This window comes from Molossus molossus, unplaced genomic scaffold (assembly GCF_014108415.1).
Source record: "Molossus molossus isolate mMolMol1 unplaced genomic scaffold, mMolMol1.p scaffold_m16_p_5, whole genome shotgun sequence".
NCBI lineage: Eukaryota > Metazoa > Chordata > Mammalia > Chiroptera > Molossidae > Molossus > Molossus molossus.
In genome coordinates, this window is record NW_023425388.1 from 36,736,985 (window position 1) to 36,764,206 (window position 27,222).

General features: G+C 36.8%; 1 protein-coding gene across 2 annotated transcripts; it reads left to right on the forward strand.

Annotated features, from left to right (window-relative positions):
- Positions 1–1,492: 1,492 nt before the first annotated feature.
- SEC62 (SEC62 homolog, preprotein translocation factor) lies at positions 1,493–26,618 on the forward strand. Of its 2 annotated transcripts, none has more exons than XM_036242616.1 (8): positions 1,493–1,636; positions 7,460–7,568; positions 8,573–8,678; positions 15,605–15,809; positions 16,060–16,152; positions 19,220–19,280; positions 21,603–21,722; positions 24,910–26,474. In XM_036242616.1, exons 1-8 carry the CDS (start codon positions 1,601–1,603, stop codon positions 25,377–25,379), a joined length of 1,200 nt encoding a protein of 399 aa, XP_036098509.1. In that variant the 5' UTR covers positions 1,493–1,600; the 3' UTR covers positions 25,380–26,474. The 2 variants fall into 2 exon arrangements, with proteins under 2 accessions (XP_036098509.1, XP_036098510.1); XM_036242617.1 differs by lacking the exon at positions 1,493–1,636 and adding an exon at positions 6,709–6,729 and having other exon boundaries at positions 24,910–26,618.
- The last annotated feature ends 604 nt before the right edge of the window (positions 26,619–27,222 follow it).

Genomic DNA, 27,222 nt, shown 5'->3' on the forward strand with positions numbered 1-27,222 from the left:
AAGGAGCAGTAGCTTGAAAGGCAGTAATTGTCCACAAAGGAATTTTGTTCTCCATCATAGTCCTAGCTTAGCATTTTGCATCTAGTAGGCATTTGATATCTATTAAATGTAATATGTTCATTTATATACCAGCTCTCCTATGAAAATAATCCAATGTTCACCAAATAAACCAGTACAAAACAGATCCATTATTTTGGATGGGAAAAGGGCCTGAAGGAAACAGACATTTCATAATCTATGTTATGTTTTGGGTTAATTGGTAAGAATCATCACTTTTTCTCCCCCTCCCTGACCACACACCCCCTAATTGTACATTTTAGAGGAGAAAGGAACAAAATAGCTTGCTGATCCTGTCCCGAGTACAGCATTGCATAGTCCAAAAAACGTTATTTACCTTACTTTATAAAAAGATGCCACTATTTACCTTAGTTAAACATTTACTTTTTATTAGGTTACATATTTAATAAGGGAAGCTTGAAGAATTTTTTAATGATATAATAAATGCTTGCAACATAACATTAAATGAAAAAAAGGCTACCATATTACATATAAAATATCATCTCAATATGAGGGAAGGGGAAAATGTATAAATATAAATACACACACAAGGTAGGAATAAATACTAAAAGAAAATTAAAATGATAGTCTCTCTGAGAGGTAGAATTAGGGGGTTTTTCTTTTCTTCATCTTACTTTTGTGTATTTGCCCAATTGTCTACAAATAAAAGTACCTTAAAATCTCCATAAAGTCATGGGAATCTCTAAATTAGTAGCCATCTAAGCCCATTCTCCTTGGTCCAGATGTCTCTAAAATAATACTTATAATAGTAATTCACCAGATGTAAAGCCCCCTGTCTTCTTCATTCCCAACTTCTTAAAATCGTCTACTCATCTTACTAGTTGCTTGTACTTCTCTAGATTCTCTCTTACTCTTGGATTGTAAAGGTGAGTTTTAAAAAGCAACGCGGAAAACAGAATGGAGAAATCCAAAGTTTGTTTGAGATGAGCCCAACTACCCCGTATGTCGCATGGCAATCGAGTTGGACGAGGCCGCCGCTCCGCCATCTACCAGTTGCGGAGCTTCAACTAAAAGACGTCCCAGTAGTCTCGGTTTTCCCATCTTTACAATGGAGCTGAGAGTCTGCTCTGGGGACCGTGTGGGGCAGGGCCCACGGGGAAGACGTCAGAGCCGTCTAGCACCCCGCAGGTCGCAGTACAGCGCCGTGCGAAGGGCTCCACGCCAAACCACAGACTCCCAGGGGTGGGGCCCGCGCATCTGCCTGTCAGTAGCTTCCCAGGTGATTCAGACGCTCAGTCGGGTTTGACAAGCAAGGCCTCTTTCCAGTCCTGTCCTCTGGGCCACTTCTCAGCTTCCTCCTGGTCCCAGCCACTTCCAGTTCCTGCAACACAAGGAGCCGAGAGAGGCGAGGACAGGAGGCGCCGCCGGGCCCGCGGGGCCGCCCGGGTACCGGCCCCTCGCCACCTCCCCCGTGCGGGGCGCCGGCCCGCGGGTTACATAACGGGCCCGCGGAGGGCTCTCGCGAGGTTTCCACCGCCCCCTCCTCGCTCCACGTCAGAGGGAACCGGGCGGAGCGGCCAACATGGCGGAACGCAGGAGGCACAAGAAGCGGATTCAGGTAGCAAAGCCGCGTCTTGGGGTAGGGGGCCTCAGAGCGCTCGGAAGTGGAAGAAGCAGGGGAAGCCCCCTGGAAGGGCGAGCGACACCGACAGCGAGGTGGGGCGGGGTTCTGCCGCCTGGCCGCCGGGTGCGGTGTGGTGAGGGGCCCGAGGGAAGGCGGTGTTGGCGACCGCGGAGACCGGGGCTGCGGTGCCGGGGTAGCGGCGGAAGGCAGGAGGCGCCCCGCTGGGAGGTCCGCCTGCTCCGCGGGCTCCCCTCCTCCCTGCTCCACCCCATCCTCTCGCCTAGCTATCTTGAAATTAAGGCCACGGTCATGGGGGTGGAAGCAGGCGGAGGACTGACGGAAAGCAGCCGGTTCTTTGTGCGCAGACAGATGGACCGTGGAAGGGGAGTCAGCTGGGTTTGGTCGGCCCCCCGGGGGTGCAGGCGGCGATCTGCCTGCCCAGATGTGCAGTTGTGTATACCCTCCTGGCTCCTCAGTGGTATTAACTTAGTAGTCCAATTGTAGCTCTCCGGCTTGCTTTCCTTTCTTTCACGCGACACAGTGTAAATAAACACAACCCCGTTGGTACTGCGGCGAGCTGGTCGCGCCCAGAAACCTTGCAGTGTGTCATTCTCGTAACCTACATAACATCCCGCCCTCGTTCCTCATGCGTGTCATCTGGGCATGTCATCCTTCGATCCCCCACCCCCACCCCCCAGTTGTTCTTGTTCTTTACCAAGAGTATTAAATATGTGGCACAGCCTAGACTCAGGGTGTTCGCTGTCCCATGAGCTCGTGTGCCTGGAAACCTTCATATGCCTGGAAACCTTCATGTGCCATCAAAAGATAGCATGTTGTAAATTGTTAATATACTAATCACACATTGTTACACTTACTGTCTTTACTATTTCATTGCTTAGAATGACTTTTTCTGTCTGTTTTTTCCCCATTAAAAAAAAAAAACAAACCTGCAAACTATCACGTCATTGGCCTTGGCCTACACCACAGGTGATTTGAGTTATGCAAGTTAAAATTCTGAAAACTTTGGAATTTTGGAGTTGGGCAGAAATACAGAAGGGGGTCATAAAGAAACAGTTCTCCTGGATTCAGACAGGTCATAAAAACCAAGGTTTAAGGTTATTACGGAAGAAATTTCTAATTATACTATTCCTAGCCCTTCAGGATTGAGTGTTATTGATCAGATATGAATATATAAAACTTTTATTAGAATTTGTCAAATTTGTACTTATTGGATTCCTTATATTTATACATATAGTACATTTTATGCCCTTTTTACTATTTCAGCTATGATTTAATATTGTAAAAGTGATCCTAATTCACTTTTTGAATAACTGCCCTATTTCAATTGTGATTTTTATAGTAAATAGGAAGGTAGATTTAAAAAGCTGTATTGTGCCCTGGTCCATTTGGCTCAGCGGTTAGAGCGTCAGCCTGCGGTCCAGAGAGACCGGGGTTCGGTTCTGCTAGGGGAACATACCTTGGTTGTGGTTTGTCCCTGGCCCTGGTTGGGTCATGCGGGAGGCAGCCACCTGATGTGTCCCTTTCACATAGATGTTTCTCTCTCGCTCTCCCCCCCCCCCAACAAAAAATGTCCTCGGTTAAGGATAAAAAAAAAAAAAAGACGCTGTATTGTAGTGGGTAGAAGCTAAAACTTGAGCCAAATTGTGCCTGTTTGTAGAAGTTTCACTTACATTTTTAACTGTGTAACTTTGGGCAAGTTAACTTTTTACCTCCATTTCCAAATCTGTAAAAAGGAATATTTACCTTTAAAAAAAAAGAAGAAGAAGAAAGAAAAAAAAACCTCATAGGGTTGTTGTGAAAAAATACATTAAATGAGTGCTTGGCACATAACTTCTTCCTTTTCCCCTCTTCCCAAGGGTGAATGATTTATGGTGGTTTGTTTTGGTTTTTTTTTTTAAGCAATATGATATGCTGAAGAAAGATTAACTCCTATTTATTCATTAAATAAACCATTAGGTTGTGAGTATAAAGTATAGGTATTTACTTACTATGATTTATTTGAAGATCAGATAAGTATGTGAGGATCTGATTGTTAAAAATCAGCTTGCCTTACTGCTAAATCAAGCTAAATAATACATATTTTTTTCATCCTCAGAGTTTTCTATACAGCTGTACTGGAATGTTGTGAAGATCTTGGGAGTGCTACTTGGAGTACTACTATACAGTCTTAACAAATTAATTAAAATACACAATATCTTACAAAGTTGCTTATTTATTTCTCCCAGAGATTCAGAAACTATAATATTGACATCACTTGAGACAGAAAGATCAAATGTGATGACAAAGTTCAAAGTTTAAGTTCTAGAAAAGGTTCTATTGTAAGACTTTTGGGCAAAAAGATCTGTAATATTCACCAAGTTTCCTGTTGTTTGTTACTTGATGTTTGCTGTTTAGAAAAGCTTTTTATGTTTAATAGATTTAGTAGTTGAATTGTATTGTGTACATTGGGGAAACCATTGATACAGACAAGTTCTGGGTTTTAAAAAGTAGCTAATTCATTTGCTTTTTCAAGTGTAGCATAATTTCACATTCTGATATCCCATCAAAGTTGGAAGCAGGAGGACTATTTGACACATTTCCTTCTTGAACTTACTTTACTGGTCACTGAAAACCAGAAGTAAGCTACATATTCATTGACATCATATTGGGAAATTTTAATGATTGAGATTCTCAAATGGAAGTGATCTCAATCTACATTAATGAAATATTTCAAAATAAATAATTTTAAGTTATTTAAGAAAGGCAATTATGTAAGTTTTTAAAAACATACAGTAAGTGTGCATAGGTTAACAAAAGTGCTGCTTACTAGAAAGGTTGATTTGGAATCTTAATATCATGAAATTTTAGATTTTAGAGTTCAAACATTTTCAAATAGTAGGGTTTGTTTGGAATCCTTCTGCACAAATGTGGTTCTTATATGAAAGCAGAGTGATAGCCCCAAAGCCCCATCACTTAAGTACCCCACTACCATCATCCCTCATCCCATTGTCTTTTAAGCTACTTTTAGGAGCTTGATCAAAAAATATTACTAAGTATAAAATTTATTGCTCTACCATCACCCTCATTTTACAGATAAACTGAGATTTAGTGAGGTTATGTGACTTGACTCAGGATCACTCATCAAGGTAGTAAAACCAGATTTAGACCAAGTCTTTTAATTCTCAGTTGAATGGTTTTACCACCTCCCCATTGATAAAATAAGAATAAATTGTTCTGAAATAGTTTAATCCTGAAATCTTTATATTAAGTTGTATGCCATGTTTAACATGACTTGTCCCTACTAAAGAGAGAATCATCCCATTTAGTGTTCTGCTTATGGAAAGTATCTAGTTGGGTTTTGGGACATCAAATGACTTACTATTTCTTAGAACTTCTATAATCTGTGCCTCAGTTAATTTGGTTTTACCTGTCTGTCTCCCTGACAACAAAATTCTGACATATCATGGGCCAGTAGACTTAATTTCAGAAAAGGAAAGAAAAGAGAAAGTTGAAGCCTATGCAATCTGACTCTCTGGGACCTTCTGAAGGAAACAGGAACCCAGGAAGCAGGTCCTAAGTGAAAACCCCACCCAGAAGTGTAATGGAGGGCTTACAATAGGAGTGAAGCAAAGGGGATATTACAGAAGGGCACTATCAGAGTTACGATACAGATACTTTTCAAACTTTATTGGTAATGTGCTGTGTGACTTTAAGCAAATGATTTATCTACGGTCCCCTCCAGCTTTCAGATTTTATTCTGTTAACCCTATTTGCTTATCACCAATATTTTTACACTGCTTGTATGAAGACACAAATTCAGTTTGTGGACTAAGCATTTTTGCTCAATTCACCCGACAAACAACTAAGTTTATTTCTATTGACTATAGAAATTTTTTCAATTCTTTTAAGTCAACCCCATCTGGTGTGGGTCAGTGGATTGAGCGTCATCCCATTGACTAAGAGGTCCCAGTTTGATTTCCTGTCAGAGCACATGCCTGGGTTGCAAGCCCAATCCCCAAGAGGGGCATGCAGGAGAAAGCTGATGGATGTCTCTCTCTCACATCAATGTTTCTATCTCTCCCTCTTTCTGGGGGAAAAAAAAAAATCAATAAAAACTAAAAAAAAAAAGTAAATAAAATTCTTCTAAGTCAAAAATTCTGTAAGATTGAATGAAGCCTGCAGCTTACAGGCTTGATTTAATTTTTTTTTTCTCAGAAAGGTTATCTTAAGTACTGCATATATATATATATATATATATACACACACACACACACATATATATATACACACACACACACACTTTATATACATACATATATGTGTTCTTAATATAACCATATATATATAACTATATATATAAACAGTAATTCCTATTTCATTATAGTATTTGAGTGTTAATGTATTCTAAAGTAAAAACAGTACTTCTTAAGTAACTAGAGAGTGTTCTAACTAGACTTTCAATTTATATAATTTTGGACTGTGAGTTATGGCAGCCAGCATCTTGGTATTTGGGTGCAAAGATGGCAGTCCAGCCTCAAAATGTTGGTTCTTCACGTCCTCATTCTAAGACATTTGAGCTCATTCATTGAGTTATATAAAGTTCTTTTCATTTGAGGTTTGATGAGCTGGTTTCTCCTTATTAGTGGGTCATGCTATTCCCAAAAGGCCTTCACTTTTTGTTAGAAGGTTTCTGGAAAAGTTATGGAAATATTCTGAAGATTTGTTTACATCAAAAGAGGGGAGGTACCGTAGCCTAATGTATAAACAGGAAGAGGGGAAATGATAAACAATGAAGAAAGTAAGAGAAAATTTAGAAGGGGGAAAAGGCGGAAGGATTAAAGCAGCCTTTTTAAAACTCTCTGTACACTTCCATAAATAGTTTTTCAAATAAGAGTGTAATTTATCGCATTTTTATTTTTGCTTTACCCCTACAAAGGAAGAAAAGAAAAAAAACAACAACAAGCCCTGGCCAGTTTGGCTCCGTGGTTAGAGCGTCGGCCTGCGGTCCAGAGAGACCCGGGTTCGGATCCCGCGAAGGGCATGTACCTCGGTTGCAGTTTGTCCCCGGCCCTGGTTGGGTTATGCAGGTGGCAGCCACTCGATGTGTCCCTTTCACATTGATGTTTCTCTCTCTCTCTCTCCCCCTCCCACTCTATCTGAACAAAAAATGGAAAAATGTCCTCGGATGAGGATAAAAAAAACAACAACAACAAGGTGTTAAAGGAGTCCCAGAGTATCTGGGATTTGGAACCACAAGGGGAAAGGAAGGAAGTACAAATCTTCAGCATCTCAGAACTCAGTTCTCATGGTTACCACACTGGGGCAGTTAGCTATCTTTGGTTAATCTGAGAACTGCTCCTAAGGTCTGTTGTCCATTGTTCAGGATACATAGCTTTAGTTGTTATTTGACATTTATTTATGGCACCTGTTTCTACTTACTTTGACATTTGGGCACTCACTATTAGCAACCGTTTAATCTTTTGAATTACTGCTTTGTGGCTTATAAAAAGAGACCAGGCAAGAGTGAAGGTGAACTGGTACAATGTAGTTACCATACTGGAAAAACAACTCAAAATAAATGCCTTGTAGCTGAAGCCAAGGAGCAGACAGATTTTGGCTCTATCAACTTGTGTTTGAAAGATACGTAATTTTAGAAATTCTCCATCCTCTTTTGTATTGATTACCAGATCTACTTCAGAGAAAGCTTGAAAGAATGCTCCACTTAACAAGATTTGCCGAACAGATCTGTAAATTATTCTTCAGTACATGAATTCCTCAAGTAAATGATTACATCGAATTAATATTCTTACTTTGCAGGAAGTTGGTGAACCATCTAAGGAAGAGAAGGCTGTAGCCAAGTATCTTCGATTCAACTGTCCAACAAAGTCTACCAATATGATGGGTCACCGGGTTGATTATTTTATTGGTAAGATTACATCAGTGTATATATTAGTATATATATCTTATGAAGATACCTAAATTTGGAATATGTAGATGTTTTAAAAGTGTTTTCCAAGTGTGATTAGTGAAGCTAGGTGATGAGCATATGACAATTGATTATCCTGTTCTTTCCTTTTATGATCAAAACTATCAATAATAAAAAGATAAAGTACTTTGTAATAACATTTCCTGGAAATTTTTAAAATAAAATTTGTTTTCAATAGTAAGACTACATTTTATTCAGATAGTACATGTACTTGAAGATAATCCTTTTGTAAAACTCTGGAGTAGAATTCTGTGTGAAACAAGTCTGTTGGAACCAATTTAGGAGTTTTGGTTCTTCACGTAGTCCCAACACCCTCATAATAAGTTAATGCTATCTATATCATAGCCCCATAGCTTATAAATAGTAGTTGAGTTAATTAAGATTGAATTGCCATTATAGAGAAGAAATTTATTTATCTTGTCTTTCTTTAGTGTTATGATTAATGATTTTGATATTCATTAAGAGTTTACAAAAATGGACATGCTGTTCGCTTTGGAACTAATATATTTACTGTCTTCTAGTGACAGCAGTAGATTGTAGAGCTTATTCCTCAGTGGGTTACAGTAAAAGCATGGTGACAATTTATATTACAGTGGGAGAGGAAGGTTTTTGGTTTCTTTATCCTGCATTTAATTGTGATTATTTGATGAGCGATATTTACATTTATTTTGAGTTTGTATTTTAGAACATTTCCCCATTGCTTTAGTTAATATTTTTTAATGTCATTTATTTCCCAGCATTACTTTAAAAAGATGCTTGTTAATATGCTTCACAAATTGAGGTTTTGAGGAACTATTTACCATGATCATATCAGACTTAAATTTTTTATTGAACTTGGTTTTATTTTCTGATGCCAGATGTTGGAATTTGCCTTATAAAATATTATTTAGATAGACATAAATTTCAATGTATACTAAATTTAAAATAATAAATTTCTTCTTTAGCTTCAAAAGCAGTGGATTGCCTTTTGGATTCAAAGTGGGCAAAGGCCAAGAAAGGAGAGGAAGCTTTATTTACAACAAGGGAGTCTGTGGTTGATTACTGCAACAGGTAGTATTTATTTCTTTGTGAAGGATAACTAAAAAGTGATTTGGTAATATTCTTCATAATTCTGAAGTTTCTTACCCATTTTTATCATTAAATGTAGTGGTAACAGCATAGCTCAAACATAGCTTTTACATGCAAACTGGATTTCTTCAGTATCTCTGGAAATACATTTATTTGGTATTAGACTATCGAATCTTTATTCTTTATATTTGCGTTCTGTTAACATTTGTATATTTGCCAGGCTGACTAAACCAAAAGGTCAGCAATAAAAGTCATACACCAGTGCCTACAGTGAACAAACAAGTCTTTCTTTTCTAGAGCAAATGGTTGGGGAGTCTTTTCCAAAACTTTGGCAAGGATTCCTAATAGACCTGTTATTGTGGGCTTTTTGTTTGTTTGTTCTTTTAGTGCCTACACACTGAGCTATTAGCTAGTATCCTTCCCTATTTTGTTTAGTGATTGCTAATTTATTCCTTGTAAAATCAAGGCAGCTGCTACATCTTCCTTTTCTTGACTCCAAAATTAAAAATAGGCAGTTCAGTAATGTATTCATGTTTTTCATAAGTACTCCTTTGAGAGAAAACTTTTGATGGTGAGTGGTATATAAAAGTCAGTTTCCTCTTGGAAATAAGTATGCTGGTTTTTCTTTTCATTTTTTCCCTTGGTTTAAATAATTAAGAATATTTATTAAGATGCTGATGATCTAATTTTGTTTTTGTGATACTATAATTTATAATAGGTGGGAACTTTTTTTTTAACCCTCACCCGAGGACATTTTTTCCATTTTTTGTTCAGACAGAGTGGGAGGGAGAGCGAGGAAGAAAGAGAGAGAGAGAAACATCAATGTGAAGGGAACACATCAAGTGGTTGCCACCCGCACGACCCAACCAGGGCCGGGGACAAACTACAACCAAGGTACACACCCTCAGCCAGAACCGAACTTGGGTCTCTCTGGACCGCAGGTCGAAGCTCTAACCGCTGAGCCAAACCAGCCAGGGCAATAGGTGGGAATTTGACATTTTAGATTACTTTATATGTATGGTAGGGAGGTAGACATAGCAATTTATGAATATATTATTTAATGGCATTTAAAGTATCAGCCACATGAGGCCCCTCTTAAAAACCACTATTTCACAACCTTGTTTTTAAAGCTTTAAATTTAAAGAATTGTTTAAAATTTCTTAACCTTTGTAGTACTCGTTAAAAACTAAAGTCACTGATGGACCTTTCAGAAACATGAAAATTTCATTATTAGAGCAGGGATGAGCTAACAGTGGTATAGTTGGTATTTTTCTTTATAGCCGCTTGTGTGTTTAGAACTTCAAAATACAAGTTTCCCTGCTTTGCCTCAAAATAGATTTATTTTTTACGTTTGATGTAAAAACTAAGAGATGTAATGCATGCAAAAACAGAGAACGTTAGTTAAGTTACCCAGGGTCACACAACTAGTTAAGTGTTGTCAGAGCCAAAATTCTAAATCTGGCTCCACAGACCATGCTTTTAACCACTGCCCACTATACTGTCTCCCCCAACAAAATGATGATGTATTTAATGAAGCAAAAATTAAGATGAAGGATTCACCTGTCAATAAAGATATCCTCCACTTTCTGAGAGTTCTCAAAAGACCTACATTAGTACACTAACAGCTTTATTTGTAAAAATGAAAATCCTCTTCAGATTTCTGTAGGTTAGCAAAACCAAGTGCTAATATAGTTCTTTCATGAAAGTGAAGTAATGTAAAGCGAATTTTTGAAAAGCGGGGGATACCCTTTGTTTTCCACCCTTTCAGCTTCCAAAAGGTTTCATAGGAACACTACTTCCAAATATCAGAGAAAACAATACTTTTTGAATATTAAATGTATAAGCCCAAGTCTCTGAGGAGAGCAGCCAGCATTAATCCACATCTCTTGGTCTTTTAGGAACCTTGATACTTTATTATATGAAAAGCCCAAAAGACCTGTGTACAGAAAGTATCCTAGAGATACACTCAGTTTTCATTGTGTTTATTATTTCCATTCATGTCAGGTTGTCTGTGTCCTTTCTGCACTAAAATAGAGAAGCATAACTACTTAAATTTCTTCAAAGCCACTTCTAATGCAACAATGGAGGCCTCGTGATGTCCAGCCCTCATGGTTTTCTGCTTGACAAAAGTACAAAAGGACACTTTTCCGTCTCTCTGAAGCTGCTAAGGGAATCTGAGGAAAAACAAAACAAGAAAGTGTGGGCTAATACATGAACCAAATTTATGTAATATGCTCTAATGCTTTTATATATATATTTTTTTTTCTTTATTGATTTTAGAGCGAGAGGAAGAAAGAGGGAGAGAGAGAGAGAAACATCGATAAGAGAGAACATCAATTAGCCGCCGCCTGCATGCCCCCCACTAGGGATTAGGCCCACAAGCTGGGCATGTACCCTGACCAGGAATCAGACTAGCGACCTCTTGGTGCATGGGTTGACACTCAACCGGTGAGCTGCACTGGCGGGGCTCTAATGCTTCTTTATGGCCTATTTCAAGTACAGACTCTTTAGCATTTAATCTAACACTATGTTAACTCTTCATATGACTGCATCACCAATCCCACAGTCCAGTAATGTTCTTCTGACTCCTGTTCATATACCACACTCATTCTCTCTTGTGGTCTATACTTGATCATAACCTGCCACTTTTCCCAAATGGTTCTCCTGCTATCCTGCCTGCTTTTCAATGTAAATATCTCTCAAGTTTCATCTCTGCCAAGTGGTATGCCCCAGGTCCTTCAGCCCACATTAATCTTTGTATCTAAAGTTCTACAGCATTTATAAAGCTGGTATTAAATAGTTTAGCTCTTAACTATTTTAGAATTGTTGCATGTGTTAGTTTTTAAAAATTTCTTGGCAGCTAATTCTAAAGGAAATTGTAGGACCATAATGTCATTTAATGAAACCTCACCATTGTTACATAGGTGAAAGTCCTGAACACATATCTGGCCTCAATAAATGTTCATTAACCCCCCCCCCCAAATTAAGAGGTGAGGAAAGAAATTTAATAACTTTATGCTTTTGATCCATTTGTTTATTCAACAAATATCTATTATATGCCAGGCCCCAGAAATACAAAGATGACTGTGGTTTAGTTCCTGCCTCCAAAGCACCTATTCTAGTTAAAGAAGATTCATGACTACTACAATGCAGTGTGTTCTGTAAGGAAGACAGAGGTGGGGAAACTTCAAGAATGGCTTCACAGGGAAAATGTGTCTTTTCAAATTTTGAAACATAGATAGGTGATTACCCAGCAAACAGTAAAAGAAAGGATATTTGATCCTGGCAAAGGGCACAGAACATACTAAGATAAGGAAGTATGAATAATTCTGTGAAAATGTCAGAGAGCTTTGTGTAAATGGTTTGTATTATATGATGTATTTAAAGCTTAGTTAATGGAGGCACTGATATTACTACATATTAAATGCTATCTCACTTTTGAGATATAAAATGAGTTGAAGTAGACATTCTCTGAAGACCTATCAAGGAACAAGTCAATGATTCTACTTAATACTACTAGTTATTACAGAATGGTATGATTGCCGTAATTAATGATTTCCAAAACCAAATGTGTTTATGTATGTGTATTCCATAACTATTAAATGAAATTCAAGATTTTGTTGTAGCATTTATGGCTAACATTGAGTACATATATGTTAGGTACCATGCTAAACAATCTACATGCTTCTTATTTAGTCCTAGAAACCCCTATGAAATAGATACTACATTTTATAAATAAACTAAAACTAAGTAACTTACCCAACACTACACACATAGTTAAGTGTTAGAGGTGATATTTGAACCCATCTACCAGAAGGTGAACTTTTCAACATCGATTTGATTAATAGTTTACTTCTCTTTGGGGGTAGGGCAACTGCAGGAGTAGTGACAGAACTGATTTTCCTGGTGCTTCTGTGCCCTATATATCTACTCACCAAGGGAAAGACTTTTTCTCTTAAAGTTCTGTTTTATTTTTGAAATTATTTATTACTTTTTTAAGAACAACATTTTCCACTCTTAAAATGATATAGAAGAAAATCCAAATTACTAAAATTTGTTATATATGACCACATTACCATTTGAGAATATGTGCTCAACTATCTATATGTGTATACATACACTCTTCATATGTGGAGATCCACAATATGAACTGTAATTTGAAATGCTGGTTTTCAGTATACAATAACTAGGATGTGTTTTTGTTTTCATATTAAGTGGTAATACATGTTCCTCATAGAAAATCTGGAAATCACATTAGTGCAAAAGTAATTAAAATTAGAATATGTTTACTATAAATTTTATAAGAAATTCTGAAGTAGAGTAAAAATTTAAATCCCCCTTCATATTCAAATACCCACCACTACTCTTAAATCTCACTTTTTACTCATAAGTAGCTAATTATTAAGGGACTCATTTAAATTTTTTGTTTGTTTACATACATAAGCATATATGTAGCAGGTATTAATGGTGGAGTTCTTGGGGGCATTTCAGACACTTGCACAATTATGTGCTATATAGATCTTTTGAACAAGTAGAAGGCCAGGTGAGGCTACCTAGAAGTTAACTTTGTGGAGATGTACATGAGGTGTGCTATTTGGGCAGCAGAAAGAAGCCCAGCTAAGCAGGTAATAACAGGTGCTCCAGAGGGCACAGCATAATGACCAGAAATAAGTGATCATTGAACAGGAGGGAGGTAGTTAACAAGTGGTATAATGTGCTTGAGCAGGCAACTGTGGGAGTAGAAAGGTGGATAATCACCATTAACGAATATAGCTGGTGGAAGTGAGTTGTGTTTTGGTGGTTGTACTTTATCAGGCAGGAATGAAGACACAAATCAGGAACTCTGAAACTGGAACATAAGATTTGAAAAGATGGCTTTTAGGTGACATATGTAAGGATTTTTTTAGTAGGATTATAAGGTTAGAAAGGACCTACCACCAAGGTTGACTTAATTTTGGGTCAGCTGAGCTTCTGAACTTATCAGATAAAGAAGTGAATAAAGCAGGAATCTCACTTGTAAGTAGTTTACAGTCTAGTGAAAGGGGCAAATAGATATAACATAAATTGTATATCAAGTTACAAGATAAAGGTTATGGATAGTATAAGGAAATAGGAAGGATTGGGGAGTATTATTATTTATTTTTTAATTTTTTTTCTTTATTGATTTGAGAGAAAGAGAGAAAGGGAGAGGGAGAGAGAGATAGAAACACTGATGGGAACATTGATTGGCCACCTCCTGCATGCCCCCCACTGGGGATTTGGCCCACAACATGGGCATGTGCCCTGGGGGGGGGGGGTTATAATTTTAAATAAGATAGGCCTAGGTGAGAAGGTACCATGTGAGGGAGGACTCGAAGGAAGTGAGGTTGTGAACCAAAAGGACATGCTTATTGGGGTAAAGAGCATTCCAGGTGGAGAGGATAGCCAGTGTAAAGCCCTGAGGTAAGAATGTAAAAGAAATAACTGCTAAAGAGAGGGAAGAATGCCCTGGCCGGCTTGGCTCAGTGGTTAGAGTGTCAGCCTGTGGTCCAGAGAGACCAGGGTTCAGTTCCCGCTAAGGGCATGTACCTCAGTTGCAGTTTGTCCCCGGCCCTGGTTGGGTTGTGCGGGTGGCGACCACTTGATGTGTCCCTTTCACATCGATGTTTCTCTCTTTCTCTCTCTCTCTCTTCCTCCCACTCTATCTGAACAAAAAATGGAAAAATGTCCTTGGGTGAGGATAAAAAAAAAGAGGGAAGAACAATGTCTTGAGAGAAATAAGTGAAACAAGAAGTAGGTAATGTTGTTTTACCAAATATATTGTGCAGTTTACAGTTTGATGCTGTGAAAGTTTTGTCAGAGTCCAGAAATCTCACCTTAGCATATTTAATTAGTCATTACTTAATTGAAGATATTTCATTATAGTGGCAGGCTGAATGGTGAAGTGCATGGAGAAAAAAATAATATAGAAAAAGACAGCAGAAGACACGATTTGAATCAAATCATGGACATATTTTTAATCTGTTAACATTTTTAAAAACTTATATTTATTGAACCCTTTCCTCTTGAATTTGAGACTTAACATTAAATAAAGCACAGCCTTAACTACTCTTTTTCTTTTTTAATCCTCACCCGAGGACATTTTTCCATTTTTTGTTCAGATCAAGTGGGAGGGAGGGAGGGGGAGAGAGAGAGAGAGAGAGAGAGAGAGAGAGAAACATTGACATGAAAGGGACACAGAGTGGTCACCACCTGCACAACCTAACCAGGGCCGAGGACAAACTGCAACCGAGATACGTGCCCTTAGCAGGAACTGAACCCGGGTCTTTCTGGACGCTCTAACTGCTGAGCCAAACCAGCCAGGTCCTACTCTTAATGAACATAGAGAAACATTTCATGAGGATAATTCCAAACTTATATAATCTCATATCTAAATTATGTAGTTTAAAAAAATGAAAATTAGGCCCTGGCTGGTTTTGCTTAATGGTTAGAATGTCAGCCAGTGGACCAATGAGTCACGGGTTCGATTCTGGTTAAGGGCACATACCTCGGTTGCAGTTTGTCCCCAGCCTTGTTTGGGTTTGTGCAGGAAGGGACCAATCAATTTGTCTCTCTCACATCACTGTTTCTCCCTCCCTCTCACTCTGAAGATAAATGGAAGAATATCCTTGGGTGAGAATTAAAAAAGAAGGAAAGAAAATTAGATTGACAACTTTTATATAGTCAGATTGGCTTTTTTTTTATATAGTCAGATAGTCAGTATAGACTTTTTTATTAGATTTGGGGTTGACTTTTTTCCCCATGGCTTACTAATTGTAATTTCTCTTGTGAGTTGTCAATGTTAGTCTTTCTTTGCTCATTTTATTCAGATCTTGATATATTTGCTCTTTAGTCTATATCTTATAATTGTCATTCATCTTTTTCTAAAGGCTTTTAAAGAAACAATTTTTTCACCGGGCACTAAAAGTAATGAAAATGAAGTATGATAAAGACATTAAAAAAGAAAAAGAAAAAGGAAAAGCTGAAAGTGGAAAAGAAGAAGATAAAAAGAGCAAGAAAGAAAATCTAAAAGATGAAAAGACCAAAAAGGAAAAAGAGAAGAAAAAAGATGGTGAAAAGGAAGAATTCAAAAAGGTGATTTCAACTAAGATTAAATAAAAATCAAAAGTCATTGTGTGCACGTGATCACTGGCATATGCACACTTTTAAAATACTGTGTAACAACCACGGAAGATGATAACATTCAGGTTTTTATAAATACTGTGGGTTAAGAATTTTCATTTCTGTGCCTCAAAGATTAAAATTTTTTTACTATATTAATGTCATCTTGCTTTTTGCTTGTTTGTAAGTGTTTTTTCTTCTATTTAACTTATGTTTTTAATAGGAGGAAACTCCAGGAACTCCCAAAAAGAAGGAAACTAAGAAAAAATTCAAGCTTGAGCCACATGATGATCAAGTTTTTCTAGATGGAAATGAGGTACAAGTATCTAGCTGATAAGTAGAAATTCAATTTTTCATAGGAGTTTTTAGAATTATCTTTGATGTTTTTACTAAGAAAATTTAGATAAATCTAACCATGTAGATATAAAATCTACTCTTCTTAACAATCAATAATTTCTCTGGCCTTGGCTAGTGTGGCTCAGTTAGTTGGAGCATTGCCCCATACACCAAAGGGTGGTGAGTTTGATCCCTGGTCTGGGTGGGTATAGGAGGCAACCGATCAATGTTTCTCTCTCTCTCTCTCCCCCCCCTCCCTCCCTCTCCCCTTTCCTCTCTCTAAAATCAATTAAAATATATATCTATAAATAAAATAAATAATGCCCTGGCCAGTTTGGCTCAGTGGTTAGAGCGTCGGCCCACGGACCAGAGTGCCGGGTTCGGTTTCCGCTAAGGGCATGTACCTCGGTTGCGGTTTGTCCCCGGCCCCAGTTGGGGTTGTGTGGATGGCAACCAGTCGATGTGTGTCTCTCACATCGATGTTTCTCTCTCTCTTCCTCCCTCTCTCCCTCCTGCTCTATCTGAAGATAAATGCAAAAATGTCCTTGGGTGAGGATTAAAAAAAAAAAAGTTAAAAATAATTTCTCTGAATTTTTATATATATAATTTATTGAAAATCAGTCAGAATTAGGTTCAGCGGTGTATGAATGCTAGGAAACCTGAAATAACAGTGGCTTGAAACAAAATAGATGCTTATTTCTGTCTCAACAATGAAATCTGAATGGTAAGCACTACAGATAATGGCAGCTCCATGGTAGATCTGAGCCTTCCCTTCAATGTGAAGGAATTAGTAAAGGTTACCCACGGTCCAAAATGACTGCCAACCTTGTATCTGCATCCAAAGGAGGGAAGGAGAATGAGGGACATGCCTCCTCATTAAGGACCCTTTCCAGGAAGCTGACATTTTCATTTCTGCTTGGATTCCATTCTCCATAGTCACATGGTCATGCTTACCTGCAATAAAATCTTAGAAACATGCTTTTTTATACTGGGCAGGCATTTGCCCAGCCAAAAATGCAGGATTTCCATTACTATCAAAGAAAAAGCAGAATGATTAATGGGGGACACCTACTGGTTTTTGCCTCTTATAATTAGACACACTATGTTAGGGACCTAAAAAAAGTATTGTTGTTAATGGGAGATTTGCGTGGTGACGGTCTTTCAAAAGGCTGCTTAATTTAGCCATTAAATCAATACGAAAACATTAGTTATATACTGGCCATTGAATTATTATGAATTTCAAAATATATCTTTTCTTCCTATACCTAATACAAAAGTGATGTATGTAAAGTAGTGATTCTGGGAGCTGTGAGTTTGAAATTCTGGGAAAGCTTTTCAGAAAATATGTGCCTTAGCTCATTCCTGACACACTTGCATGAGACTCTCGTGTGTGTGTGTGTGTGTGTGTGTGTGTGTGTGTGTTGTATAACATGTCCCAGGGTGATTCTAATGTGAACCTATGCTTAAGAACCATGTAATTGAAGCCCTGGCCGGTTTTTAGCGGTTAGAGCGTCGGCCTGCGGTACTGAGAGACCCGGGTTCGGTTCCTGCTAAGGGCATGTACCTCGGTTGCAGTTTGTCCCCGGCCCTGGTCGGTTGTGCGGGTGGCAGCCACTCGATGTGTCCCTTTCATGTCGATGTTTCTCTCTCTCTCTGTTCCTCTCTCTTCCCCCCACTCTACCTGAACAACAACAAAAAAAAGAACCATGTAATTGAAGACCACAGGTCTTTCCTAACATGAAAGCTCAAATACCTTCAGTTTTAGACATCAAGCATCAGCTATATGCCGAGACATTCTTAAGATGCTGGGAATAGCATGATAAATATAATAAAATTCTCTTCTTAGAAGTTCTTGTGGTCTAGCAAACATACAAACTTTTAAACATGGTACTGTGTTACAATGTGTTAATTGTTATGTTGTGAGAACACCAATTAGGGATAGTTAATGTAATCAAGAGAGGATAAGGAAGTCCTGGAGATCCTGAACACTTGAGCTGAGCCTTGAAGGATGGCGGCACATTGCCAGGTTCACTGGGAAGGCATTATAGATCTGTTAGGTAAGGGAAGCAGTCTGAGCAAAACTATGGGTGCTTGCATTCCTGAAAAGGCTAGATTTTATTCTGTAGAAATATGTAGAAAGAAGTATGCCTTAAAACTTATAAAGGTGGGAAATGTCTTTAAAAAACAGTTTTTTTAGAATGCTAACTGGCAGAAACAATGTCTGTGTATCTATTTTCCAGGGGGAATGTGCAGAGTTAAAAAAAAAAGAACGGAACCCCCAATGTTAGAAATAGAACCAAATCAAAAGACAATAACAGAGCTCTGGTCAAAATAGAACCAGGAAATGGAAGAGTACTGTTTTATAGAAATTAAGAGATAAATCTAGGGGTTTTATGGATGATTAAGCATAGTGTGATTATTCTGAATGAAGTCAATTTCTGTTGTATAAAGTAAATTAAGCTTTAAAGCAGTGGTTCCCAGGTTATAGGCTACAGACCCTCCATGGGGAAATAGGCAGTGAAATTGCAAGGAGCCATAGAATCTTTATGTTCACTAAGCATGATCTTTAATAATGGTTTTTTTGTACCATCAGTGGAAAAGAACAGGGTGGATTTGAGAGCTGCTAGATCTGTAATAGAGCCTGTCTGGAATCTTTTTAACTGTGGTCTTAGCCCAGACGGGTTCTACTCATGACAGTGTCCATAATTATATTGAAGACAAAAAGGTTGTACAATTTTTGGTCTTCAGGTTGAATAACTAATGGTTTACACACATAAACAACTTGTTAAAAGAATGTAAGTATGTGGAAATTAACCTAAGTGCATTATACAGAATTTATATTTTTAAAACAATTGGATACCAAAAAAACTGCTACTACTGAAGGAAAGATCTTTGATATTTGTTTACCTTAAAAAGCAGTTCTTACATGTTAAGAGGTTGGAAATTACTCTTATAAAAGATCTAAAACATAGACTTGAGCTTAATGAACTTTAACTTTCTAATGTGATCTTAAAACTTAAAGCACTGTGGTTTCTTGATATTTTTAGGTATATGTGTGGATCTATGACCCAGTTCACTTTAAAACCTTTGTCATGGGATTAATTCTTGGTAAGTACAGTCTCTAAAATGTAGAAAGGAAAATAAAAATGCAAACGCTATAAAGAAAAATGTTTAACATAAAATAATAAATTTATTAAAGTCAGAAGATAAATGATAAAAGGAGGAAAACATTTGCAACACATTAAAGCAAAGATATTTAAGAGATTAACAACCTGGTAGAAAAATAGTAATGATAACTCACAGATAAAGAAATATAGTGACCAATAATCATGAAGGATTATTAATCATACGCATAATAAATACAAGTTAAAGCAACAGTGATTAAAAGGATTATAGAGCTTGATAATACCTAGTCTTAGTGAAGGTCCAACACTGAGAAAAACCAACACTGTCCAACAACAGATGGTATGTCCCTTGTTTTCCTTTTTATGGAGGGCAGTTTGGCAATAACTTTTCAAATTTTAAATGTATATACACTGATCCAGCTATTCTACTTCTAAGAGTTCATCCCATGGCTGTCTTTTTTTTTTTTTTATCTTTACCTGAGTATGTGTTCTTACTGATTTTTGAAGGAGGGGAAGGGAGAGAGAAAAGAACATCAATGTGAGAGGGAAACATTGATCTGTTGCCTCCCATATGAGCCCTGACCAGGGATCAAACCTGAAACCTTTTGGTATATGGGACAATGCTCCAACCATCTGAGCCACCCAGCCGGGGTCATGGCTGTTCTTAATACAGTTGCACAAAGAATCTATTCAGAAATATGTATTGACACTGTTATCTTTTCTAATCCAAATCCCTCAAATATTTTGGAGGATAATCCGCATCTGTCTTTCACATTTTAAATTCCTATACTTTTTGAACTAACAATCACACCTCAAAGAATTTATCTTGTGCTATAATCGGTTGCACAAATGTACATGGAGTTTGTACTATTTATTGCACTATTGTATATAATAGGATAAAACTGGAAATGATTCAAGTTCTTTATAGGAAAACGGTGAAACTGCCCACTAGAATACAATACAGCTTTTAAAGAATTGGGATGTACTGATAAAAAGATATCTAGAATCGATTAAATGAAAAAAAAAAAATTGCAAAAGAGTAAGACTAGTATAAGCTTATTTATATAGAAAAAAATTCTATGTAGCTAATTTTAATTTTATATAGGCAGTTTTGGGGAGTTTTGTTGTTGTATTTTAACCATAGGTATTATTTGGGGGGGGCAGGGGGGCATGGTGGGCAGGAAGAGAATGATTTAACAAGTTTAAAAAAAAAGCAGTTAAACAAAAAAGCTTAATAAGGTATCATAAAATCCCATTCAAAATAACTCTTAAGAGTTGAAACTCAAACAATTACAACCCAAGTATCTGGTAGCTGTTGATCACTTACTGTGTACTAGTAACTTTGCTAAATGTTTTACATGCATTATTTTATTTTATCCTTACAACAGGAACAGACACATATTAAATATAAAATAATCTAGCCTTAAAAGGGGTTAAATAGCTTGCTCAGAGTCACTTAGTTTATAAATGATATAGCTAGAATTTGAATCCTGATCTCTTTTGTTCCAAAGACCTTATAGCCAGACTTCTAATTTTTTATGATTCTTCGGTGTAGTCCTACTACACTTAGAAAAAAACTGGAGATACTTATATACAGTTTCCATAACTACCAAAAACCATCTGTATCACCACCTAAATGCACCTAAATATAAATAGTGGTGATAGTTAATGTTATTATTTTACAGTTGTCTATATTTTTTTACAATGTGCATGTATGTTATTTACCATGAAAAAATCCAACAAATATTGTTTTACTTAAAATCCTAGTCTGTAAAGATTTTCCCATGTAGGGTGTATAGGTTTCATTTAATTTTTTACTTTGGGAAAGAAGTAGGAATTTTTCTTAGCTCCACCCCAGAATCAGAATCTCCAGGGAGAATCTGTGGAATCACTTTTTTTTTTGGTTAGTTTTGTTGGGGTGTTGTTTCTTTAAGCTCCCCTATTCAGTAGACAGGTGTCTTACAGTCAAAAAATAAAGTAGACATTGCTGGAGAACAGTAGCAGTTGATCCTATAAGGAGCTAACAATTTCACATTTTTTGTCAGTATATTTTTCAAACTATATGTAATCTATTCTAGAAAAATCCTAACCTAATTTAAAATAGTAATTAAAATGTTAAATTGAATTATGGGAAATGGCTGAAAATTGATCATTTTTACCTATAAAAGTGGTGATTTTTAATATATTTCAATATGTGTATGTTTCAGTTTTTCCATCTAGGAATATATTCACTGTTATGTCAACCAAGCCATTTAAAATTTTAATCTAAAAGTTATCTGTGTATCTTTGTCATTTCTTGTTCCAGTGATTGCAGTGATCGCAGCCACCCTCTTCCCTCTTTGGCCAGCAGAAATGAGAGTAGGTGTTTATTACCTCAGTGTGGGCGCAGGCTGTTTTGTAGCCAGCATTCTTCTCCTTGCTGTTGGTGAGTATTGTTACTAGTGAAACTGACTTCGGTAAGGTCTATGTTGAGCATTTAGAACTGTAGTCTGGAGCTTCAATAAAGCTTAATTAATAGCTGCCCTGATCAGTTGGCTTAGAGGTTAGAGCATTAGCCAGCAGACCAAAGTGTCTCGGGTTTGATTCCCAGTTGAGGGCACACAACTGGGTTACAGGTTCAATTCCCCAGCCTCTGTTGTGGTCATGCGGTAAGCAACCAATCAGTGTGTCTCTTTCACATCAATGTTCCTCTCTCTTTCTCCCCCCCCCCCCTTTCTATTCTGTCTTTAAAAACAAATCAGTGGAAAAATATCTTCAGGTAAGGAATATCATGAACAAAATAAGCTGTCGATCAAAATAGATCCAGAGACATGAAAGTAGGGAACAGACTGACAAACTTAAGAGGAAAGGGTGATGGGGGAGTTGTGAAGAGATAAACCAGAGAACTTATATGCATAACCAATAGACATAGACAATAGGTTGGGGAAAGCAGGAGAGGGGTGGGAATAGGGAGGAGAGGGGGTCAATGGGGGACATCTGTAATACTTTCAACAATAAAGATTTTTTTTAAAAGCATAATAGCAAAATTAATACAAGCAAATCAAGAAGTATATGAACCTACTTTTTGGGTTGTATCCCAAATCTGACTCAGACTTGAAGGAGTAGTGTATCTGCTTGATTAGATTTGGTCTATTCTGAAGAAAAAAGGTTTACTATGGCTTGATCTGCACATCAATAAGCTTTAAAATTTAGTTACTACAAGGGTGTTAATATTTTTACAGTGGTTTTTCATTTATTAGACATAATATTTTCAGTAAAACATTTTTATATTTTGACTTAAGGTAAATGAAACATATTAAATATTTAAATTCTCTCCATATATTTAATAAATGATTCTAAACAATTGATTTGCCATTAGGAAAAATCAGTTTGCAGCCATGTACCAAAATAAATTCTAGATACATTAAGGAGTTTTGTTGTTTTTTTAAAATATGTTTTTACTGTTTTTTTAAGAGAGAGAGGAAGGGAGAGAGAAACATTGGCGTGAGAAAGAAACATCAATGGGCTGCCTCCTGCACGGCCCTCACTGAGGATTGAGCCCACAACCCAGGCATGTGCTCTGACTGGGAATCAAACTGAAACTTCTCAGTCCATGGGTCAACGCTCTCACTGCTGAGCCACACCAGCCAGGCCATTAGGAATGTATAAATGTCTTTTTAAAAAATCAAGAAAACATAAGTAATTTTATTTTTTTAATATTTCTGGGTGTCTTTCATAGCTAAAAATAAAACAATATAAAAACTCAATTTAAAAGAGAAAATTAAAAATAAGTGATTAATAAATACATGAAAAATGCTTGTCACTAATAATCAAACAATAAAATTAAGATAATGAAATGACTTTTGCCTATTGAATTTGGAAGATTTTTTATGAAATAGAAATATTTCATGTCAGCCCTGGCTGGTTTGCGCAGCAGTTAGCGTGTCGGCCCATGGACCAGAGAGTCCTGGTTGGTTCCTGCTAAGGGCATGTACCTCCGTTGAAGTTCTTCCCCAGCCCCATTTGGGGTCATGTGGGTGGCAACCAGTCAATGTGTCTCCCTCACATTGATGTTTCTCTCTCTCTTCCTCCCTCTCTCCTTCCTGCTCTATCTGAAGTTAAATGCAAAAATGTCCCCAGGTGAGGATTAAAAACTGTATATATATATATATTCTATGCCAAGGAGGGTTTGACTGGAAGGAAATATACCTAAATATAAATAGTGGTGGTAGTTATGAGTGATTTTAATGTTGTTGTTTTTTTACTCTTGTCTGTGTTTTTTACAATGAGCGTGTTATTTACCATGAAAATTTTTAACAAATATTACTTTACTTAAAATCCTTGTCTTTGAAGATTTTCCCACATAATGGGGACAGGTCTAACTTAATTTTTCACTTTGGGAAAGAAATAGGAATTTTTCTTAGCTTATCCAAAGCCGTATAGTGATTTTTTACTTACATATAATTCCTTGAGCCGTCTAGAGTTTATGTTGGCACATGGGTACTGAGTTCTGATTATTTTTTCCAAATGATAAATCAACTTTTCCACCAAGACATATAGGAGTACTTCTGCATAAAAATTAAAAACAGCACCCACATTATTGACCTAATATCTATTGTTAAAGGGCATAATTGGACCAAGAGTATCTGAAGTGGGTGCAAGTTATTCTGAGGTTCTGTGATAATGAATAGACTCTTATGTTTATAAAGCATTACTCTTACAACTCTAAGCAATTTCCCTCTGTACATCCCTTCATCCTAGACATCAAGGTATGTCCTGAGTTGGTGCCTCCATCCATGGGCCCAGGAGCTCATCTAGTGTTTTCACTCAAGTCATGCCATGGGCCTCTTTTTTCTCTCAGATATCTAACTCTGTGAAGCCATTCCACCTGCCTTTCATTTTTTTCCTTCCTCTAGCTTAGTCACCTTGAGAAAATCCCCTAATGCTTTCCATGTAACACAGCACATTTGTAGGCCAAGACATACTATGAAGCAGGTAACTAGTGGTAGTGTATCAAGAATGAGAAGCCATAAACCTTAATCTGGCATCAGATATAATCAAAGAATTGGTGTCTTCTGGCACCTTTGAAAATTCTCAAACCTTTGAAAATTTAGAGGCCCTTTGAAAAATTTCAGCAAAGATTTAAGTCCACGGAATAGAATTAATCCACCTGTTAATCTTTTTTTAATCCTCACTGAGGATATGTTTTTTTTGTATGTGGGTTTTTTTTTTTTGTTTGTTTTTTAATGGCTTAAGATTCCTGTATTACTTACTCAAATTTATTTCCTTTTCCTATACAATGGTCCTGTCCAACTGGATGGCAATGCTTATTTAACTATAACATAACAAAATGCATAAATTATATTTATGAAACAGTACCCAGCTGAAAAACATAAAAATAATTCTTTGAATGGCATTGTAGCATTATGCCCTCAAGTTCAGAGCAGAATGTTCTGTGCCTACAATACTGGAATAGCTGCTAAACTAATAAGGATTTAATTGTTTAATTTAAGATACATGTAATGTGCAAATAATAGCACTCTGAATGTTTTCCCAGTTTTTTATTAACAAATATTCCCTGCTATCAGACTCAATGCCTGAGTGATTCAATTAGAGACATTTTTCTCCCACAGCTCGCTGCATTCTCTTTCTCATCATTTGGCTCATAACTGGAGGAAGGCACCACTTTTGGTTCTTGCCAAATCTGACTGCTGATGTGGGCTTCATTGACTCCTTCAGGCCTCTGTACACACATGAATATAAAGGACCAAAAGCAGACTTAAAGAAAGATGAGAAGTCTGAAACCAAAAAACAGCAGAAGTCCGACAGTGAGGAAAAGTCAGACAGTGAGAAAAAGGAAGATGAAGAGGGAAAGGTAGGACCAGGAAATCATGGAACAGAAGGCTCAGGTGGAGAGCGGCATTCTGACACAGACAGTGACAGGAGGGAAGATGACCGATCCCAACACAGTAGTGGAAATGGGAATGATTTTGAAATGATCACAAAAGAAGAACTGGAACAACAAACAGATGGTGATTGTGAAGAGGAGGAAGAAGATGACAATGATGGAGAAACAACTAAATCTTCACATGAAAAATCATAATCTACCTAATTTGGGGACTAAAAAAGTACAAGAAGTTGGATTTTCTAGGTTGGCTGACCATCATGATGCACACATGACATTTGTAGCGTTCTTTACATCCATCTACTGAAATGTATTTGACAGCCAAGGACTATTCAGTCCTTTTGTTTCATGAATACTATTATTGGTACAGTTAAAAGCCATTTATAAGTTTTATCTATTTGATAATTTTACAGTAAGTAGGTCTCATTAATTTTGATAGTTGTCAAAGGTGCACTTTCCACAATGACATTTAGATTAATGGCATTTTTGATAGTTGTATGGCTTTTTACTGTTAGACTAATCCAAATCATTAAAAGGGATAAAAAAGAAACACCAACATTTCAGATTATGTATAGTTATGTAGCCATTTCACAGTTTCTTTGAGATGAAATGCTTAAACTCATTGTTTTTGACAGTTAACTTTTGTTGATTATAAAATTATACCAGGAAATTTCTAATATTCTGAGTTAACAGGGTTCAAAAGCATTTTGTGAAAACAGGCCAACTAGTAATACTGCAACAGCACTTGTAGTTTAGCTACAAATTCTCCTTTTCCAACTTAGGAAATCCGAACTGGTTTGTGCATCTGATTCAGAGAGAGGTGGTCATCTCCAACAGAGAGCAAGCAGCGCTGTTGGAAGGTGATGGCTCTTCCCATCTCCTTGTCGTAAAGTAAAATGTATTCTGTATATAATTTACAAATAAACATTTTATTTTAATTGTTACTTATTATTTAGACATTTTCTTAACACTTAAATTTCTAAAATTAAGACCATTAAAGGGTATGTTTTTAGAGAAATGGAAGTTTCAATGACCCACAGAACATCTGTGATCTTTCTACAGCAGCCTCGGGTGTTGTGCCGACATTCCATGTGTTTGAATGAGTTAAAACGATCCTTGTTAAGTAAGAACAGACTTAAAGTAGCTGTTTGTATGCCTTAATGTTCATTTTGATTTATTTTAAATCTCTACATTCAGAAGTGGGGTACTGTATTATCAGCCCAGGAGGCACTGCTATGAAAGAAAACTCACTGTTCTAGAACATCAATTTAAAATAAAGGACGTGAAAGAAAACATAAGAGAACCATTGGACTGTAATTGCTTTGAACTAATTTTGCAGTTCGATTTTATGTCTTGCATATCTTAGTTACAAATCTTTGGAAAAGTCTTGCATTTATTTATAAGCATAATCATTCCTTGGAGTTATACTCTTATAAACTGATAATGAATATTAAATTATTTTCCTTTAGTCATAGTGAAAGCATTTTGCTTTGTAGTTGAAATAGGTGGCGTGTTTGGGTCTTTATTTTTCTTTAGGCTGTTTCCTGTCCAAGTGTTTGACTAAAGATATTAAATTTTTCTAATTGCAAAAAAAAAAAATACACTTTTTGTATACTGACACATATTATTACATATAGCTTTATTTTTCTTTATAGTATTTATTTTAAGTGGACAGAAATGTGGCTATTTAGTGCTAGTGCAACTTTATCAAGGCTGTAATCATTTTAAAAGTTTTCTCCTAACAAATACTTAGTGATTTAAGTGTAGGGGTGTTTTCCCCTCACATTTTTGTAATTCTGTGTTATTTCCACAGTAAGGGATGCATAATTATAGCTTCTGCGCTTAACCACCAGTAGAATTAATACCTATTTTGGGGTATGGTAGTGATATCAAAAGTGTTTTTCAGAAATAAAAATGACAACCTTTAAACTACTATGATAATACCCAGGCATATAATATTTATCCTTAAGCTCTTTATAATATATGTACTATATCTCCTCTTAAAGGTAGTTGTTGCATGGCAGGAAAGTCAGCTTCTTAT